The sequence below is a fragment of the Rhinatrema bivittatum genome, chromosome 6, assembly GCF_901001135.1.
Source record: "Rhinatrema bivittatum chromosome 6, aRhiBiv1.1, whole genome shotgun sequence".
NCBI classification, from domain to species: Eukaryota; Metazoa; Chordata; class Amphibia; order Gymnophiona; family Rhinatrematidae; genus Rhinatrema; species Rhinatrema bivittatum.
In genome coordinates, this window is record NC_042620.1 from 310653248 (window position 1) to 310674113 (window position 20866).

General features: G+C 48.8%; 1 protein-coding gene across 1 annotated transcript in view; it reads right to left on the reverse strand.

Annotated features, from left to right (window-relative positions):
* Nucleotides 1-20866, reverse strand: part of LOC115094423 (ras-related GTP-binding protein A) — a 50191-nt gene that overhangs the window by 13601 nt on the left and 15724 nt on the right. The window contains exons 3-7 of the mRNA XM_029607465.1: nucleotides 19599-19698; nucleotides 16516-16582; nucleotides 15954-16176; nucleotides 8818-8913; nucleotides 4653-4775 (exon numbers count right to left, since the gene is read on the reverse strand). Coding sequence (XP_029463325.1) covers nucleotides 4653-4775; nucleotides 8818-8913; nucleotides 15954-16176; nucleotides 16516-16582; nucleotides 19599-19698 — 609 coding nt within the window. The remainder of the gene's footprint in view (nucleotides 1-4652; nucleotides 4776-8817; nucleotides 8914-15953; nucleotides 16177-16515; nucleotides 16583-19598; nucleotides 19699-20866) is intronic.

The following is a 20866-nucleotide window of genomic DNA, read 5'->3' on the forward strand; positions in this document are numbered from 1 at the left end:
ACTGCGTTATCTGGATGAGAGCTGGTTTAGTATCGCTTTTCCCACTGAGCTATCCTCAGTAACCAATTTATCTAGGCAATAAGGAGATATGAAGGTGTGAACAGAAGAACAGGTGGCTGCTTTACCAATTTCTTCTACTGGTAAATTGTGCAAGTGTACTAATGCAGCTGTTGTTGCACGTTATTTTGTGTGCTCATACGGGATGTTGCAATGGAATGGTCTAGGACTTATAGCAATATCGTATACATGAGGTTATTCAATTAGACTGTTTTGCAACTGGAGCTCCCAATTTATTGAGGTCATATGATACAAAGAGCCAAGAAGATTGGCTATGATCTTTCATCTTGTGATTATAAGCTAAAGCCTGCTTGCAAACTAAGGTGTGAAGTTGTCTGTCCCAGTCATGTGTTGTCTGGCATAGGAAAGAAGGTGGGGAGCGTGACAGATTGGTTCAAGTGGAATGCAGATACTACCTTTGGCAAAAACTTTGGATGGGTCTATAGGACTACTTTGTCATGAAAAAATTGCAGGTATGGAGGGGAGTGTGAAAGTTTGCAATTTGCTCACCCTTCTAGTGGAGGTGATTGCCACTAGGAAGACTATTTTCCAAGTTAAATATCTGGGTTCGGCTGACCGTAGAGGTTTGAAGGGCAGTTTCATTAACATGGTGAGAACTACTTTCAGATCCCACAGTGCATTTTGATAGGAGGCTGAAGTTGAATGAGACCCTTCAAGAATTGGGAGATAAGGGGGTGTACCGATATCTGGTTCCCATCTTCCCATGCGAAGTTCCGAGGGGGAGAACCGGTATCACCGCTCCCAAGCTTTGGAGACATGCTAAGGTCTCCCGCACCGCCGCCTGCTTGCTGACTGGACCGCAGGGGGAAATTAGAAAAAGCTTGTGAACAGGTCGAGCAAAATCTAAAATGTAGCTGTCTTACCATACTGAGAACCCACCGGTCCTGCGTGAGCTTGGCCCACTTGCTGTAAAATTGAGTCAAGCGACCTCCTATAATAGGAATGATGGTGTGAACCAGCCTCGCTGCATTGTGAGGACTTACCTCCGGACGCGGATCCTCCTGTGGTTCCCTGAAATGGCCTGCGGACCTCCCGAAAGGACTGCCCCCAAGGCTGCCTTTGAGGAGGGAATGATCTCAGAGGCAAGAGGAAACCTCGCTGGTCTTGATCTCCTATTGGAGCAAAACAGAGACCGAACCTGAAAGAATCTATTAGCTTTGGGCTTGTCCTCGGGTAAATGGAGAGGCTTGTTATCACAGAGAGACTGAACCAGTTGCTCAAGGTCTTCCCCAAACAAGAGGCGACCTTTGAAAGGCAAGAAGCCTATCTGCATCTTTGAGGAGATATCCGCCGACCAGTTACATAGCCAGAGCAACCTCCTAGCCGCTACCGCCGAAGCCATAGCTCTAGAGGATGTTTGCACCAAATCACAGAGAGCATCCGTCCCAAAAGCCACAGCCGCCTCAACATGCTCAGCTGTGTCCGTGAATTCCCCCATCGTCGGAAGCGCACACTGCATGAAACTTGAACAAATCACTGCCCGAAACCCTAAAGTAGAAGCCTCAAAATTCCGCTTGAGGTGTACCTCTAATTTGTGATCTTGCTTATCTTTCAATGCCGCGGAACCAATCACGGGAATAGTGATTCTCTTAGTCACCGCGGACACTGCCGCATCAACCTTAGGGAGAGCAAAACATTGCATGTCCTCCTCAGGAAGCGAATAAAGTTTTCCCATGGTTCAAGCGGCTTTCAGACCAGCATCTGGAGTCCCCCATTCCGCGTCAACCAACTTCCTAACCGACTTACAGAATGGGAATGAAGCTGGGGGACCCCTCACCCTGTCTAGGACGGGGTCCATCCCTTCAGAATCCATATCACCCTGGGGCATCTTAACTCCCAACACGTTAAAAGCTAACAGGAGTAAACCCTCCAATTCCTCCCTCTTGAACAAACGAACCTCCTTTGGGTCCTCTGACACGGGAAGGGAGATCCCCAGGTCATCCCCCATAGCGGTATCAACGGTCGCCGGATCAACCGGACATGCCGGTTCTCCATGGACAGGCTTGTCCCCAGTATCCCTGGGAGCTTGATCAGAACCAGAGTTCAGATCCTGGGGGATCAAGAAGCCTGCAATCCAGGGACGTAGCAGACCTGCCCAGCTGGGCTGAACCAGAACCAGCGCCCAAACCAGAACCAGCCCGAAGAGAAGGAGCCCCAGCTGCCCCCTCCAGACTGTGACTGAGCGGGCCTGACCAACATCTGAGCACCCAAGAGCTACTGACTAGCCAAAAAAAAGCATCATGGAGCAGCAGCACGAATTCTGGAGGGAAAAAAAACCTCTCCCTGCTCCAGCCCCCTCAGGGCAAACAGAGAGAAACGGGCAGAAATGCAGTTTCCTCCCCCCCCCCCAGCTCCCCCCAACCACGAGCAAAGTCGGATGGGGCCAGGGACAAACATGGCGGACCCTCCCCCACGCTCCCCGACGGTGTGGGAACAGCCGCCGAAAAATCTAAGATGGCCTCTGTTCCGGAGCCGTCTGAGGAAGAAGCAGCAGCACAGAGGACAGAGCCCCTGCCGAGCTCCAGAGCTCAATCGGCCAAACTGCGACGCTGCTTCACGGGCAGAGGAGCCCTTCCCCGTTCTGAGATTTGAACGGTCCAGTCGTGAACGTGCTGAGCCACAGGCTTTGCAAGCGGCACCATGGGCCATGCTGGGGGAAGGAGCCTAAGAGGGGAAAACCGACAGAAACAAACTTAGAAAAAAAAAAGAACAGCCCCCCCCCGCCCCCCTGAAACAGGCTGATCTTACCGGCAAGCTGAGGAGGAAGTCTCCTGCGCTGCTGCCTGCTTTTTTTTTTAACTTTCTCAAAACAAACACTGAGACTTAAAGCCTGTACAAAAAAGAAACAGGCAGTCTCAGGAAACAGAGGGAACTAAAATTTAAAAAAAAACAAAACCCTTGGAGCCTGCAGCTGCCTGAGTGACCTCGTGAGGGGAGGGATCTGGACAACCAGATGTACGCCCCACAGGCGCACAGACGGGCACACAAAAGGGTGACAACCCCCCAGCCCGTCCGCCTCAACCGGACTGGGTAGGTACCACAGGAAAACCTGAAGGAACACAAAAGAAACCCCCGGGAGGAAGGCTCAAAACCATACAGTCCTAAAAGAAAAGCGCAGAACTGCAGGCTCTACAGCCTCTGCCATCTGCTGGAGACAGAGAAATACTGAGGAACTGCAGGTGGCACTGGGGTTTATGAGGCAGTGTCAGTTAAACTCTCTCAGTCTCCGTCTGCTGGCAGGGATGCATAAACCCAGGAGTCTGGACTGATCCGGGTAAGTACAGTGAACACTGATTAGCAGTGGCTTACTGCCAGAGCATGGGCTAACTGTATTGATAAGTACTGTGTACAGCAATTCACCACACAAAGAACAAACACCAAGAACAGCAACGCTAAAAGAAACAAAAAGAAGCTGAAGCTAAAGTAACCTCTTTTAGTTTAAAAAGGATGGCTCTGTACGGGACTAAATCCCTGAACAACTTTCTAGATACCACAGAGAGGTACGGCCTGACGCAGGACAGAAGGGATTTAAAGCAAAAAAAAAAAAAAAAAGTCAAAGATAAAGAAGGAGAGAAAAAAAATATAAAAGCTTGTCTTTACCAGGAGTCATTCATTTCTTCATGTTCTGGAGGCAGGTTCTACCCTGACCCTCTACCCTCTTCTCCCACCAAGTCTGAAGCTTCTCTTGGCAGTGAGATAAGACCGCCCTTGGTTGAGACAAAGAAGGGGAGGAAAAAAAAGCAAGGAGGAAGAGGTAATGCATAAGGTGGGAGAAAGGGGCACCAGTCATGACTGGGGAGTCATCAGGCTCTTCCCCCCCCCCCCCCCCTGCGACCATTCCACAATCAGAATGCACAAAGCAATGGGCATGTAAGCTGGGTAAGGGGCACAAAGCCAGAGTATCAGTCCTAAGAAGTTCATCTCAAGTCGTTACAAGGCTTATAGTCCTGTTTTTCCTATTGTAAAAGCAAAAATAAAACCCAACTCCCAAGATACGTAGAAAACAGTAAATTACTCTGAACTAGCCCCTGACTTGGGATTACTTGGCAGGAGGAATGCCCCCTGCTCCCCCATCAAACACACACACATAACGAGAAGAGTCTTACAGAATTAGACTGAGATGGTAGCATTTGGTGGGATACGTAAAAGGGATTGTGTTGTCTTTTTTTTCTGCATTTTAACAATCCTGCTTTGTCCCCACAGTAGAGAAAGTCTCCTAGTGGCTGGAACTGCTGACAGTTTCCTCTGGAGCTATAAGCTACACACAGACCAGGTGGGGACACCATGGGGACTTCTTCCATCAAAAACAAAGTGTTACATTAGTAACGTTCACAGTCCCAACCGCTCTATAGAAGACCTAAAGTCATTTCTCAGCACCAGGAAGGCAGAAATTTAAGGATCCTGGCAGATTCCAACCCTAACATCCCAGATTGTTTTGATCTAAAATTCCTTTAAAGAAAGTGTGAAAAATATCAGAAAAACATTGTGGCCTAGTCTGGCACCACCTCTTACATCAGGAGGGAACCAGACCAGTGCTGAGCTCCACAGAATAATCACCAAGCAAGTGTTCTCACCAAGAAGGTAGCTCTCTCGAACAGCAGCACCTCATCCGCCTCTATAATCTGTGCAAAGTTCCTCAGATTTGTCTCCAGTTGCTGGACATTGGGAATCAGCTGATAGACAATGCTTGACCAGGCCTGTGGGTACAGTAATTATCCAATGTATACAGCTAAATCAATACATCATTTACCGTTAACTTTTCCCATTGACAGAATCCAACTGGACAATCAAGAAAGCTCCAAATCTCCTGTCCAAATATGAAACATTTTCATCCATATCAAAGCTTTTCAACCGCACAGTCTACTTCCAATTGTAAAGCAGTGCGATTCCATTTCTGAGAACACGTCTCAGGGAATCCATTACACACTATACAGCACACAAAATTTCCTATTGCATGATTTTGCTAACTTAATATTTAAAATGTATGATCTGCTCTCTCTTATAACAGAGGTAATGTAGCTACACAGGATTAATGCTCCAATAAGCTTGGTTGTTATACAGTCTGAATTTCATGGAATGACTGGATCCAGAAGTTCTGGGAGCAGACAGAAAATTTCATTGCAGATGGCAAGCATATATGCACAGTCTGAAGTCTGCTTCTCTGCCTGTCTCTTTGCTTGATGCTCAGAAGCTGTCCTCACAGTCGGGTCGATACAGTAAGGCCGCATTAGAAAGAGTGCGGCAGTGCCGGGCGCACCCTCGTTTGCTGCACGCACAGTTCTGATCACATACCGCTCGATACTCTATTTAAATTGCTTGCAAATGCAAGCCGCGTCTGCGAAGCGTTAGGCCTGCGCAACCCATTTTACTGTATAGGCACTTAATACAGCGCCTATACAGTATCCTGGGTGCGCTGGTACCTGTCATTTCAAATGACATTTGAAATGACAGGCACAAGGAAGTGGATCCCAACTTTAACCCATGAAAACCGAAAATCCCCTCCTCCCGAAGCGGCTCGACATGTGCCAACTTACCTTTTGTTGCTTTTCAGCCCCTTCCCTTCTCTGCCGCCCTCCAGAGGGGGCAGCTGGCGGCGAAAACGGCTTGCAGCGGCCCCCCCCCCGTGCAGGTCCCGGTTCTCCTGGCTCGGCCCTCCTCAAATTGTGAAGTCAGGTGAAAGCCCACTGTTCTGTGCTTTTCAGCCCCTTCCCTTCTCTGCCGCCCTCCGGAGGGGGCAGCCGGAGGCGAAAGCGGCTTGCAGCGTTTCCCCCCGTGCAGATCCTGGTTCTCCTGGCTCGGCACTCAAATTGTGGTGAGGTGAGAGCCGACTGTTCTGTGCCCTCTCCAGTCATGGCGCAAGCGGAGCGAAGCGTACTTTCATTGGCCTGAGCACCCGTCAATTTGGGCGCTCCAGCCAATGGAAGCACCTAGACGGGCGCGCGACGCCCGTCTAGGTGCTTCCATTGGCTGAGCGCCCGTCAATTTGGGCGCACATGGACGGGCGCGCGTGACGTCATGGCGTGCGTCACGCATGCCCGGCTATGTGCTTTCATTGGCTGGAGCGCCCAAATTGACGGGCGCTCAGGCCAATGAAAGTACGCTTCGCTTCGCTCTCGCCGTGACTGGAGAGGGCACAGAACAGTGGGCTCTCACCTGACTTCACAATTTGATGAGGGCTGAGCCAGGAGAACCGGGACCTGCGTGGGGGAGGGGGAACGCTGCGAGCCGCTTTCGCCGCCGGCTGCCCCCTCCGGAGGGCGGCAGAGAAGGGAAGGAGCTGAAAACAACAAAAAGTAAGAAAGCAACAAAGTAATGTCGAGTCGCTTCGGGAGGAGGGGATTTTAGGTTTTTAGAGGTTTCCTTTTGGGGGAAAGTTTGCCGCCTACCCTTACCCCTGCTTCTAACGCAGAGGTAAGGTTAGGCGGTAAGTTAGCAGGTTAAGCACGCGGCAAAACTGCAGGGTAAAATAGCGATAGTCGGGGCGCGCGTTACTGTATGGGAGGGAATAGCTAATTCGATCGTTTACATGTAATATACATGCCGCGGGCGGAAGGGGTTACCCGGTGATTTAAAGAGGCGGTAAGAATCGGTTAAAGGGGATTGTGTATCGCAGGAAGGGCTAACGCGGCCAGAAAGTGAGTAGAAAGCGGGTTAGGAGCAGGGTAACAGCAGCCCCACTTTACTGTATTGACCTGAGTGAGGGAGAGGCAGTGAATGTGTCATTCAGGCACGTGAAAGAGGCCCATGAAATTCACTTCTCCAGTCAGCCACTAGAGAAACTGAGTGCGTCAAACCATCGATACTGCTCAGCTTTTGAGTCTTGACTTCCATTATTCTTTACTGTCTGGAACCGCTGCTCTGTGCAGGGTGGGAACTGTTCTGTCAAAATCAGTCAGTCATACTCCTGGTGGCTAACCTGTTTAACATCTTTGGGGTTTCTGTTTACCTACTTACCCTTGGGCACAAAAGGAAAACATGTAAGCATAGATGGTGTGAAACTTTTAACTAAATACAAACCCAATGTTGCATTCGAAACCCACTGGAGATGTGTAGAAGTTGCCTCTAGAGCAGATGGCGCAGAAATCGCTGTACACAAAGTATCTTCCACAAGAAAAATGTCACTATTACCCAATGACAGATGGGTAAACTGAGGCAAAAGGGACTTCAATGGATTTGTGCAAGATTACAGAGCCAGGAAATCTTATCCTTGGTCCTGTGTTCTCAGATAAAATTTTTTCTTACCTGTTAATTTCCTCTCCTTGAGTCTTGCTAGACCAGTCCTTACAATTGGGATTTCCCCACCTCCCAGCTGTCAGAGACAGAGGACACGCCTATTCCTATGACCTCTTCCTTGACTATAAGGGAGGTGTGGCCTCAGGCTATTGCCAGTAGCCTTCTGGACAGGAAATATCACCTTAAAGGTCTTTCTGGTATCATAGCACGTGCAGTACAGTCAACAACTTGGGCACTTATCTTAACCGAACTGTTGTATTCAAATCGATAGCCTCTCTTATTTCAGGGGATGGCTCAAGGGAAACTGTCAGCCTGACACTGCCAGTGTTTCAAGGTGTCAATCATCTGCTTTAGAGGCTAGGTGATAACTTCCTATATTACAGTATCATTCTATCAAAACATGGCCACCCCGACACTGTCAGAGTGGCCATGTTTTGACAGAATGAAACTGCAATATAGAAAGTTGACACCTAGCCCCTGAAGCAGATGATCGATACGTCAAAACACTGGTAGTGTCAATCTGGGGGAATGGGGCAGGGAGGGTGAGAGTTTCCCCTTTCTGTCACAGTCTGGGACTGGTCTGTTCCCAGGGTGGCCACTGTCTGGTGTCCTTTAGTCTGAGGGAGGGGCCTCCTCTCCCTGCCCAAAGACACTGCCTCTAATCCCCCGTCACATAAAGGGAAAAGAGAACCTGCGACACTGGGGATACCAGAATGTCCTCCAAGAGCAACGCTGACTAAAACCCATCATGTCCCGTGTTGCCTACAACATTCTCTTTTGTTTTGTCAGCCAAAAGGCCATCACTGAGCATGGCTGAAGCAGAGAAAAAAAAACCCAACATCTCTTGGTTGCCTCTCCCTTCCCCACTTCCTCCTTCTCCCATATACTAACCACCCCCGGGAAGCCATATGAGATTGCTGGCGCTGAAGCTGCCTGGCTCTCTTGGATGCAGGATAGACGAGGGAGTAGGAGCGGAAACAGAGAGAGAGGGGTGTCTCAAGAGGTCCCTTATAAGGCAACTCATACTGCTCTTCTGTTTCCACTTGGCTTTATGGATATGGAATCCCCCCCCCGAGGGGTGATCAACAGACCCTAAAAGTACTGGGATCAATCCCTGAAGGTGCCTTCAACCAGGCTCTCCTGGGAGGACATACACGAGTCAGAGGAGGAGGACAGCCTTGAGGGACTGTTGCCCCAGTTAGGACAAGGCCTATCTTTAGCTCTGAAAGCTACGTTAGACTATTCCTCACGTCTGCTGCTGCAGAAGAGACTATAGGCAATAGTAGCCAAGGACAAGAACATTGAATAAGTGTGTCTGCTGTCGCCAACAGCTGGGAAGGGGGGGGGGGGGAAATCCCATAAGAACTGATCTAGCAGGAGAAAAAGGAAATGTTATGCCTCACGTCCATCCTTTAACAGATACAAGGGAGCCCTAGACATGAAGTCAGTAGTAATTTTCTACCATAGCATTAAACAGTAAGGGGGTGCAGATCACAGAATACACACCTTGTACAAGGTTTCATCCCAGATAGATGTCCGGAAACATGCACAATCCAGTGGGCGAGACAAACGCCTCAGGTCTTCCTCACGCTCTTTAAAGATCTGGAAAGAAGAGGAAAAATAAGGCGAGAAACAAAGGAAAATTGGTTCTTGCCTGCTAATTTTCGTTCTTGTAGTACCATGGAACAGTCCAGACTCCTGGGTTCATTCCCCCCTGCCAGCAGATGGAGACAGAGAAAAGCTTCGCTGACACTGCATCATAAACCCTAGTGCCCCCTGCAGTTCCTCAGTGTATCTCAAAGCAGACAATAACAAAAAACTTTGAACAAGTAAACAAAATCCAATAACACTGAATGCACTAAAGAACAATCTTACAGCTGAGCGGACGACTCACCCCTAAATATTCCCCTTCCCTAACTGGGCAGGTTCTGGACCAATCCGTGGTACTACAGGAATGAAAATTAGCAGGTAAGAACCAATTCTCCTTTCCCTGTACCCAGATCAGTCCAGACTCCTGGGATGTATCAAAGTCCTTACCCAAGGTGGGACCTGGGTAATCCCGCTTGCAGAACGCTCTAGCCAAAAGAAGGGGATGCCATATCCCCCACATCTAGGTGATAGTGCCTTGCAAAGGTATGCAGCAACTTCCAAGTTGCCGCCCTGCAAATTTCCTGTGGAGAAACAAGTTGTGCTTCCGCCCATGAGGTTGCTTGCGAACATGTCGAATGAGCACACAACCCTTCCGGAACTGGATGACCCCATGTGATACATGCAGAAGAAATCGCCTCCTTCAACCAGTGCGCAATAGAGACTTTAGAAGTCTTGGAACCTTTGTTCGCACCACTCCAGAGCACAAACAGATGATCGGACCTCCTAAACTAATTCGTAACCTCGAGATAACGGAACAAAGCTCTCCGTACATCCAAACGTCTGAGCTCCCTTGCTGGAGGATCGGACCCCGGTAAGGCAGAAAAGGCCGGAAGCTCCACTGACTGATTGACATGAAACGCTGAGACCACCTTTGGTAAAAAAAAAAAAAAAAAAAAAAAGGTACTGTCCTTAAGGAAACTCCCGCATCTGAAATCTGAAGGAAAGGTTCATGGCAAGACAGAGCCTGCAACTCAGAAATCCGCCTAGCCGAACAGATGGCCACAGAAAAAAACCACCTTAAGCATTAAAGCCTTCAAACACAGACCTCTGGATCGGTTCAAAAAAGAAGCTTCATACAAACCTCTAAGGAAGAGATTAAGATTCCAAGACGGGCAGAAATTCTGAACCAGAGGCCACAGATTCATCGCCCCCCCCTAAGAAACCTAATGACACCCGGATAAGTCGAAATAGGGGAACCATCAATCTTGCCATGAATAGAGCTCAGTGCTGCCACCTGTACTTTAAGCGAACTGAGAGACAAGCCCTTGGTGAAGCCATCTTGCAAGAAAGATAGAATGTCAGGGATTAAGGCCCTGAGTGAACATATGCCCTTGACGGAACACCAGGACTCAAAAACCTTCCTTCTAGATTGTAACAAATGTAGTGACAACCAATTCCAGATAACCTTTCCTTCTCAAACGCCTCTCAAAAACCATGCCGCTAGACAAAAGTGAGCAGCATGGTCTGAAAATATTGGACCCTGTCAAAGTAGACGCGTCAGGTGGCCGAAGCGAAGCGGCACGTTCATCGCCAGGTGGACTAGATCCGCAAACCACTCGGGGGCCACCAGAATCACCTCGCTGCAATGCTTCTCTATGCGACACAGAACCTTGCCCACCAGTAGCCGGGGGGGGGGGGGGGGGGGGGGGGGGGGAAACAAAGTAGAATCCCCTGAGGCCACAGCAAAACTAGAGCATCGACCTCTTTGGCCCCGAACTGCCTTCGGCGACTGAAGAACCGAAACACCTTGGCATTTCGACGAGTCACCATTAGGTCCACATGAGGGGATCCCCAACGATCTCGAATCAGCTGCATCGCAGTCTCTGATAATTCCCACTCACCCGGATCTAAGCGAGCTCGGCTCAAGAAGTCCGCTTGAACGTTCTAGACTCCAGCTATGTGAGATGCCACTAATCGCTCTACATGTTGTTCCACCCAGAGCACCAACATCTGCACTTCCCGAGCTACCATCTGGCTCTTGGTTCCGCCTTGTTCAATGAAATAGGCCATTGTTATCATGTTGTCCGACAGCACTCGCACTGTTTGATTCCGTAGCAGAGGCAGAAAATCCTGCAAAGTCAAGCGAACTGCCCTGGTTTCTAGCTGATTGACAGACCACGCAGACTCTCTCTTGGACCAGGACCCCTGAACCAAATGAGACAAACTGCTCCACATCGAGAGAGACTGGCATCGGTAGTGACCACCATCCAATCCGAAACTTTGAAGTCCACTCCTCGAAAGAGTTGGGGGTCTGAAGCCACCACGAGAGACTCTCTCATGAAGCCCTTGAGAGGCAACAGCAAATGATACTCCTCAGACACTGGCTTCCAGCGAGCCAACAACGCTGTCTGCAAGAGGTCTCATATGGGAAAAAGCCCACAGAACTAAGTCCAGCGTGGAGGCCATCGAACCTGGACCCTGCAAATAGTCCCAGATCTTGAGTACGCGCAACTGCAAAAACTGCCAAATCTGCGCCTGAATTTTCAGGACCTGGTCTTGAGAGAGGTACACCCTGCCTACTAGAGGGCCCCCAAATACTCCAAGGTCTGCATCGGAGACAACAGACTCTTGATGTGATTCACCACCGAACCAAGAGACTGGAGAACGTCAAGCACAGATTTGCGGCACGGAACCTCCGACGTTGCCCTGACCAGCTAGTCGCCCAGATATGGGGGCACTAGAATAACCTCCTTTAGAAGGAATGCTGCCTCCACCACCATTACACTTTGGTGAAAGTTCACGGAGCTGTGGCGAGACCAAACGGAAGGGCCTGAAACTGAAAATGCTGTCCCAGAATCATGAAGTGAAGAAATACTGAGAGACCTGATGGATGGGAATATACAGATAAGCCAGGAACTCTCCTTTGCAAACCACCACTATGACCGATTTCAGGGTCTCCATCCTGAAGTGCGGCACCTTGAGCGCCACATTGACTTTCTTTAAATCAAGTATCGGCCGGAAAGAGCCCTCCTTCTTGGGGACAAGAAAATAAATGGAATATCTCCCCGGCGGAGCTCTGCCTGGGGAACCGGCACCACAGCCCCTAGCCGATATAGGCGATCTAGAGTCACTTGAACCACAGGCCTCTTTGTCCAGGTAGCCACATAGGGATGAGAAAATTCTAAAGCATAGCCATTTCTTACCATGCTGAGAACCCACTGGTCCTAAGTGATCCTGGTCCACTCGTCATAAAACTGCCGTAACCAACCGCCTATAGTAGGAACGATGGAGTGGACCAGCCTCGCTTCATTGTGAAGACTTGATTCCCACCGAGGAACCACCGGGGGCACCCCAGAAAGACCTTCGGGCTCCTCGAAGGACTGCCCCCAGGTCTGCCCTCGAGAAAAAGATTGCCTCTGAGGCCCAGACACTCCACGCACAGGCTGCGTCCTTCTGTCGGACTGAAAACGAGACCTTGTCTGAAAAAATCTCTTAGCTTTATCCTCTGGCAACCTGAGGGCCTTATTGTCCCCAAGTGCCTGCATCAACTGCTCGAGATCCTCTCCAAATAAGAGCCTACCTTTAAAAGGCAACGAAGCCAAATGCGCTTTGGAGGAAACATCCGCCGCCCAATTGCGAAGCCAGAGCAACCTTCTGGCAGCCACGGCTGATGCCATAACCCTCAACGAGGTACACACCAAATCAGAGAGCGTCTGCCCCAAAAGCCACCGCTGCTTCCACTCTCTCAGCCGTGTCTGCACCCACACTCGACTGTGGTAAGTTTCCCTGGAGCTGCTGTACCCAGCGAAGACAAGCACGCTGCAAAAAGCTGGAACAAAGAGCTGCATGCAAGCCCAGGGACGCCACCTCAAAAATCCTTTTAAGGTGTAACTCCATCTTACCATCTTGTACATCTTTCAATGGGGCCAAACCAATCACAGGAATCGTGATTCATCTAGTAACCACTGAAACTGCCACGTCTACCTTCGGGAGAGAAAAAAAAAACAAAAAAAACAAAAAAAAACCTCAAATCCTGTTCCGGTAAAGGATAAAGCTTCCCTATGGATCTGCCAACCTTTAAGCCAGAATCAAGCGTCCCCCATTCCGCCTTCCAGCTTCTTAACCGACTTGTGGTACGGAAAAGAAATTGGGGGATGCCGCATGCCATCCAGGACCGGGTCCTCTCCCTCCAAAATCCTGGTCCTCCTGTGGCATTTTCACCCCAAGGACCTGAAAAGAAGAAGGAAGCAAAACATCTAGCTCTTCCCTTTTAAAAAGGCACACCACCGGGTCATCCCCTTGACCTGCATCCCCAGTTACCGGATAAACTGGACCTACCGGTGCTCCTTGGCCCAGCCCCTGGGTCCCAGTGCCCCCAGGGGGCACGCTAGACTCCTCGGGCTCACCTCCACCACACGGCCACCACACGGATCACCCCAGCAGGTGAACAATTAAGCCCTGTCCTGAGGGAACTCTCCTACTGGGAATAGAGGCCCGACTGAGCCCCCCCGGTCGGCTGAACTGGCGTTGGCTGCAGCTGAGAAGCCTCCCCAAGCTGCCTTCTGTCTGGCTAAATAAGCATCATGGAGCAATAAAACATAATCTGTGGAAAATAGCCTCCCTGCAGGGCCTGGCTGAAAAAACGGGCAGCACCGGGCTTTCCTCCCCCACCTGGGAATTCCCACGGAGAAATCCAAAATGGCCACAGTTCCCGCGTCGACCGGGTGAGGGGAAGCATCCACGCCAGAAACTTTGCTCGCAGCCGGCCAGAAAACACCCGAAACGCGGCATTGTTTAGCTGGTGGGGGGCCGACTGAGGAGCCCTCCCTACCATCAACACATCCCACGCACAGCCCCGATCTATTTAAGCGGGAGAAAACAGAGCCACACGAACGGCATGCCCTGCCGCGAGCCACTGAAAAAGGAGAAACCTGAGAAAGAAAAGTTAACACGCTCACCTCCAAAAAACAGAGAGCCCCCCAAAGACACTAGGACCTCTAAAGAACTCCTAAGGCGAGGAAGCGGCCCGCACAGCCAAGCTGTGCTCCAGTGCAAACACTTTTTTTTTTTTTAAACTTTATCCCAAAGACACAAATTGCCCTTAAAGAAACAGGCAAAGTCTCAAAAGGGACCAAATAATAATGAAATTGAGCCTGCAGTTGCCTCAGCAGCCTTGGAAAGGTGAGAGATCTGGACAACCAGATTTACACCCTCACGGGCGCACACACACAAGGGCACCAACCCCCGACTCAGTCGCCTCAACCAGATAGGGCAGAACCCACTAGGATTCTCAAAAAAACCAAAAGAAACCCCAAGGAGGAAGGCTCAAAAGGAAAAAATAGCTGTAAAAAACTAGCAAGCTGCAGAACTGCAGGATTCACACCCTCTGCCATCTGCTGGAGACAGAGAAATACTGAGGAACTGCAGGGGGCTCTAGGGTTTATGATGCAGTGTCAGCAAAGCTTTTTTCTGTCTCCATCTGCTGGCAGGGGGGAATGAACCCAGGAGTCTGGACTGATCCTTGTACGCATAGGAAATATTAATTTTATTTTAGATTGACGCCAGATGAGACAGGCACAAGTCACTAAGCATAGTTCACCTAATCCAATATCATAAGGGAGAGCTAATCATCCCTCACCATCACCCTGTGAAGTTATACTCTAATCGGAGAAGATTATTTTTCACTCAACGCACAATTAAGCTCTGGAATTTGTTGCCAGAGGATGTGGTTAGTGCAGTTAATGTAGCTGGGTTAAAAAAAGGTTTGGATGAGTTCATGGAGGAGAAGTCCATTGACTTCTATTAAGTTGACTTAGGGCACAGCCCCTGCTATTAATTGCATCAGTAGCATGGGATTTACTTAGTGTTTGGGTACTTGCCAGGTTCTTGTAGCCTGGTTTGGCCTCTGCTAGAAACAGGATGCTGGGCTTGATGGTCCCTTGGTCTGACCCAGTATGGCAACTTCTTATGTTATTCTTGGAGTTAGCAAAGATGGTTGAAAAGTGGTCTGAGAAACTGACCACCACCACCTTTTTTGGGCATAACAGCTACTGAGATTTAAAAAGATTAAAAATGTGTTTTAAATGCCTGCAGAGCCCAGCTTTTCTGAAGTTAGCATTCTCAAATCAATGCCCTATCAAGATCACTCACTAAACAGAAATACCATTTAGAAATTGTATTTCTGAGGGCCACCTTAACCTAACTGACCCAAAAATGTCAGCTACCCTGAGAGAGACAATAAATGCTTCCTGCAAGCATTTACAGCATTATGGACTCTCATACAGAGAAAATGTAAGAAACTAAGGGGGTCATTTTTCATAACACGATGGGCCATTATCGCGTGTGTTGGCTTTATTGCACGTGATAAGGCCCTAACACACGTGATAACGACCACATCACGGTGATATAATTTAAAAGAGGGAAAGGGGAGGGGTTTCAGCAGGATTTTAAAAATTTGGGGGCTGGATGCGCTGCAGGCGATAATGTTTTACATATTATCACCAGCAGTAGCACCAGAAATAGCTAAACCTTTTGCAGGGGCGATAGTGTGAGCTGCGGCTGCCACCGCAGTGGGCAATAACACACCGCTGCGATTCAGCAGGGTGCACACTATTGCCGCCCCCCCCCCCCCCCCCCCCCCCTCATTCCTTTTCTAGCCGCGGCTCTTCATTCCACTATATTTATTATATTTATTTTTTAAAATTTTTTATTTTAATGTTATTATTATATTTATAGTGGAATGAAAAATCCTACAGTAAATCAGTGATGATGAAATACAGTCTTAAAAATCAAAGACATTTCTGAAGGATCTTGCTTTGCATTGCTTTAAAGTCTAGATACTTGTTCCAGCTAAATGCAAATAGAGAATTAGAGCAAACCATCAGGAGAAACTAAGGCCAAGATGGCCAAAATTGCTTTATGGTGGGTCCTCGTCCTCCTCCTCCATCTCTTCTACTATACTTTACTTTATTCAAAGTCACTAGGCTTTTCGTTTTGATATGCCCTCCAAACCAAATCATCCAAGGGCATCATCTGTATCACAACCTCCTTACCAGGTCCCGCTGGTCTTCCTGTACCAGATCCATTTTGTGCACCAGGCAGAAGATTTTGGCATCAGGGGAGTTCTGCAGAATGGCTTCCAGACACGACTGGTAGTAGTGCATGTCCTTCTCCAGCTCGCGACTCTCCACGTCAAACACATAGATCAGTACCTCCACATTGCGGAAAATGTTATCCCGCTGGCTGGTGAAATAGTTCTCCATGAAGGTATCCTGCCTGTGTGAGGAGGGCAGAGGTACCAGTTACTAAAAGTCAAAGCAGATCAGCACTTTATCAAATAGTTGTGCAGTATCCAAATAACAACAGAAACCCCCCCCCCAACCCACCACCACCACCAGTGAAGCGTTAGCCTGAGCCAAATGTAAACCCTTAGTCCTTAGCATAGAGGACACTGCATTCCAGGCGCAGTGTTTTAAATGATTAACTTCTCTTACCTGCTGCTGAAGCTACAATGCAGCAGAGATGTCTGCACCCCACAGGAGTTACCTGTATCCCTAGTGGTGCTTCTTACTGAGGCTATTGTTTCTGAAAGGGTTAGTATAAAATATTACATACCCACCACAGTCCCATAGGTTCAACACCAAATTTCCTAGAAAACGGACATGGGAATGTTCCACATCAACTGGAAACCAAAATAGAAGGGAAAAAGTAATAAGCAGAAGTTGCTTACCTGTAACAGGTGTTCTCACAGGACAGCAGGATGTTAGTCCTCACATATGGGTGACATCACAGGATGGAGCCCAATCACGGAACACTTTTGTCAAAGTTTCTAGAACTTTGACTGGCACCTACTGAGCATGCCCAGCATGGCACTAACCCTGCATCCAGCAGGGGTCCCCCCTTCAGTCTTGTTTAAAAGCTATAGTAAGTGCCAAAAAAGAGAAATCAGAAGATAGTCAGGAACGAGGCCCTCGAGGAGCGAGTACCGGTTCCTGTCTAACCTGAAAGGCAAAGAGAAAAAGAACGAGGCCCCCGAGGAGCGGGTACCTCTGGTAAGTCCGAGGAGGCAGAGTAGCTTAGGCAGGAAACCCAATCTTAGCCCTTGCTAACTCAACTAGTAGCAATATCAGAGACCTTTAAATATCGGAAGCGGATGACATCATCTCAGGGGGACACCCCTGAGGTTCGCGACCTTGCTGGTACTTCACTCGGAGCGCGTGCGCGTGTGTGCCCTAGACTTCGTCTTGCTCAGTCTGTAGTTGGAAGGGAACCAACTCAGACATTTCCTTCACAAAATTGATGAAGGACAAATCCTCTGGAGGAGAACGCTTCCTGCTTTCGGTAGGAGAGGGTGGTGATGGTAAATCATCAATGTCTGGGGACGAATTGTCGGTCCAGGAGTCATAAGGATCAGCACCGGTCCCTCTAGGAACCTGAGAGGGAAGGGATGAAGGTATTCCAGAAGGTCCGGGTCTAGGCTCCGAAGGCATAGAGGGAGTTACCGGAGGCACCGATGGACGGATCGGCGGCGCCGATGACAGCAATGGTATTGATGACGTCGATGGTTGAGGCATCGGTAGAACTCCCGATGGAGGAAGACGGAACAGTGTTTCTCCTCCCGATGACAGAGGAAGTGGAGAGGGCACCGGAATCATCGGTGACCCCGGATCCATTGGCGGAAAAGCGGCTATAAGCGCTTCCATTCTCGAGAGTAGCAGTGCCAGTGCTTCCGGAATGGGATCGGTCGTCGGTTCTGCAATCGGCACTGGGTTCGGCATCGGAGGAACCTGGAATCTTTGCATCGCCTTGTCGATGGCCTCCTGAACCATCCGGTTCAGCTCTTCACGGAGACCTGGAGCAATCAGCTCCGGTTCCAGAAAGGGAGAAGGAGGCAGAGGCGTTACTGGAAGGACCACCGTTAAAGGCGGAGTCGTGGCTCCCATTACCTGTCCGGGTGAGGGTTGCCTTGGTGACCCAGTCTCAGAAAGGGTAGATGCCTTTTCTGGACGGGGTTTCTTTGATGGCGGCTCAGACGATGGTGAGGTCGATGATTTGCCTTCGTTGATGGTCCGAGGCTTTTCTCTACAATCCCCTCGGTCCTGAGGGGGAACAGAGGTAGTCGATGGCCGGGAAGTCGTCAATGCTGGAAGGTCACCGGCCGGTGTCCGATACTGGCACAACGTGGATGGTGCCGGTTCGGAGGACGTCAAAGCTATGGATGGTGTCGGAGTTTAAGACCGAAAGAGAAGTTCCATCTTCTCCATTCTGGCTTCGTGACCTTTTGGTGTCATTAAGGCACATTTGGTGCAAGTCAGGACATCATGCTCACAATCTAGGCACATTACACAACTTTATGGGGGGGGTCTGTGATGGACATGGTGCGAGCGCAGTCAAGGCACCGACTGAAACCCAACGCCATGGCCTTTGAAAAAAATTGAGCCGCGGTGTGGTCAACGGCCAGTAGGCCGCAAGGGCCAAACTCGACGGAATCAACCGGAATTGGGTAAAAACTTACCGGAGAACCGCGGAAGTAAAAACTCAAGAGGGAGACCCCTATGGGGTATTAAAGTTTGAAGTAATTCCGTGAGGAAAATTCCTGTCAGGAATATCTAAGAGCTCCTTAACCCGCATGGCTACTGCTGTGCGGAAAAAAGAAGACTGAAGGGGGACCCCTGCTGGTTGCAGGGTTAGTGCCATCCTGGGCATGCCCAGTAGGTGCCAGCCAAAGTTCTAGAAACTTTGACAAAAGTGTTCCATGATTGGGCTCCATCCTGTGATGTCACCCACATGTGAGAACTACCATCCTGCTTGTCCTGTGAGAACAACTGTATTTTATGTAGATGTCATACAAAATATATTACAAATCAATTTAGAATCACACACAAAAGATACAATACGTCAATATACTTGAACAGATGAGGCTAAGAATTTAAAGCCAAGGAAGAAGAGATGAGCTTAGAGATAAAATATGAGGAGTGTTAATGAGGCAATGAGAAACTGGGATGTCCCGCCAGATGGCTAGGACCATCACTAGGCTAAATAACTCCCAGGGTGACTGTGGGGGCAGGGGAGGCCCTCCAATGTCATGGCCAAGGGGGCGGGGTCACCCCTCCAATGACTCAGTCAAACGGGAGCTTTCTTCCACAACTGTAACGACAGCACCAGAAAGGCACACTGATGCCCCAAGGCCTGCCCCTTCTGAGAGCTCTTCAGAGGGTATAGCAGCTGAGAAAGGATAGCCACAGACTATCTACAGAAAGAGGACAGGCTTTAGAAAAAAAAAATGGAGGGAGGGAATGGGTGTGTTCTAACTGGTTCCCGAAGATGGACTGATGCAAGGTGATATACAGAAATAAGATCAGAGTATCTGAAAAAAGGAGGGCAATTTTGAACTGGACTCAAAGAGAACAAGCCAATGGTGCTCCCCAAGGATTGATCCTGTATTTTGGAACAGGAATGAGGTAAGCAAACATGAGAGAGAGGAAATGTTTGATATGGAATTGCTGCCTCATTGACGGCTGGGCCTCTTTCTTAGGCAAGCATGGATTTCAAATACAGAATCCAATATTGCTCTGCTTCACTTTCCAAGGGTCAAGACTAGGCAGAAGAAGAAAAGCTGACACGTGTCCTCTGCAACGTCTTCTCGATGTTGGTATCTGTTCTATTCATGTTGTTGCTCAGTAACTGACAAGTCTTACTTGTGGCTCCAAGGCGCCGCGTGTCCCTGGCAATGTAGTTTGCAAAGATAATGGACCTCATGCTGGTCTTGCCAGACCCACTCTTTCCCATCAACAGCACCTGTCAAAAAACAAAAAACATCCAACTTAGTTCTGATCGCTAAGTCCAAGCAGCAAAGGAAATGACTGAAAAGGTCTTTATTATTCCCCAAATGAAAGTTAAAACCAGAAAAGGAAAAACTGGTAACATGGTCAGAGCTAGACTGCCCCAAGGCATTTCAGGCAAAATGCTCAGCTCCAATGATACAATAATTCAAAAGATTACAGGGACAATACTCAAAGCAACAAGCAATCCTCCCATTACAAACTGTGAAGCATAACAAAAAAAATAAAAAATCTTTCTTCATCTTAAAAACACTTATTCAATGAAAAGCAATACCTTGAAAGTTACAAATCACATGCATTCAGCAGCTTGCTTGCTCTGCAGATCCAAAGTCAAGGAGAGTCATCCCCCTCATGGTGCCACTCCCTCATGCTTTTCTGTTTGACCTGAAGTTCATGCAGGGTGGCTTTTTGCTAGCTGACTTCAGCATGATCCAAAAAGCGTCGAGCCCTACACTCTCTCTTTTTTTTTGGTTTTGGGGATGATCTTGGAAGTGGAGCAGGATTGGTCTGAGCACTGCTGGCTACTGTGGATGCAATTAGCTCTGCCCCCTCCCCCTGTTTCTGCTAGTTTCTTCTATTAATTGGAGCTGGGTGTTAGAAGCAGCACAGGCTGCTTGCTGCATGGTAGCATATCCAGTTACTTCATGTGATACTCAATCTCTTCTTCTGGCCGTAAATTCCACAAAGTACATGTTTTACTAGTACCATGAGCAGCTGAACTCCATCTTTAACCAGGAGTTGAATTTCTCACAGAAAAGCAATGCACACAAAGCAGTCCCACCTTCAGCATGCTTCCCTACATTGTAGGATAATAACTAACTTATTAGCTAACATGGAATTTGCATTTAGACATGCTAATCCTAGCATGGGTTTTCACCTGCATTTTAGCACATTTTTGGCATGCAAAAAACCCCTAATACCAGGATTACGTTTGCACAGAAAAATATGCGCTAAAAAGGAAAATTAGTTCTTACCAGTTAATTTTCGTTCCTGTAGTACCACGAATCAGTCCAGACCGTGGGTTGAGCCTCCTGTCCAGCAGATGGAGACAGACCAAAACTGAAAGGGTATCCTATATCAGGACAGAGCCTACCCTGCAGCCCTTCAGTATAACTATTGTCAAA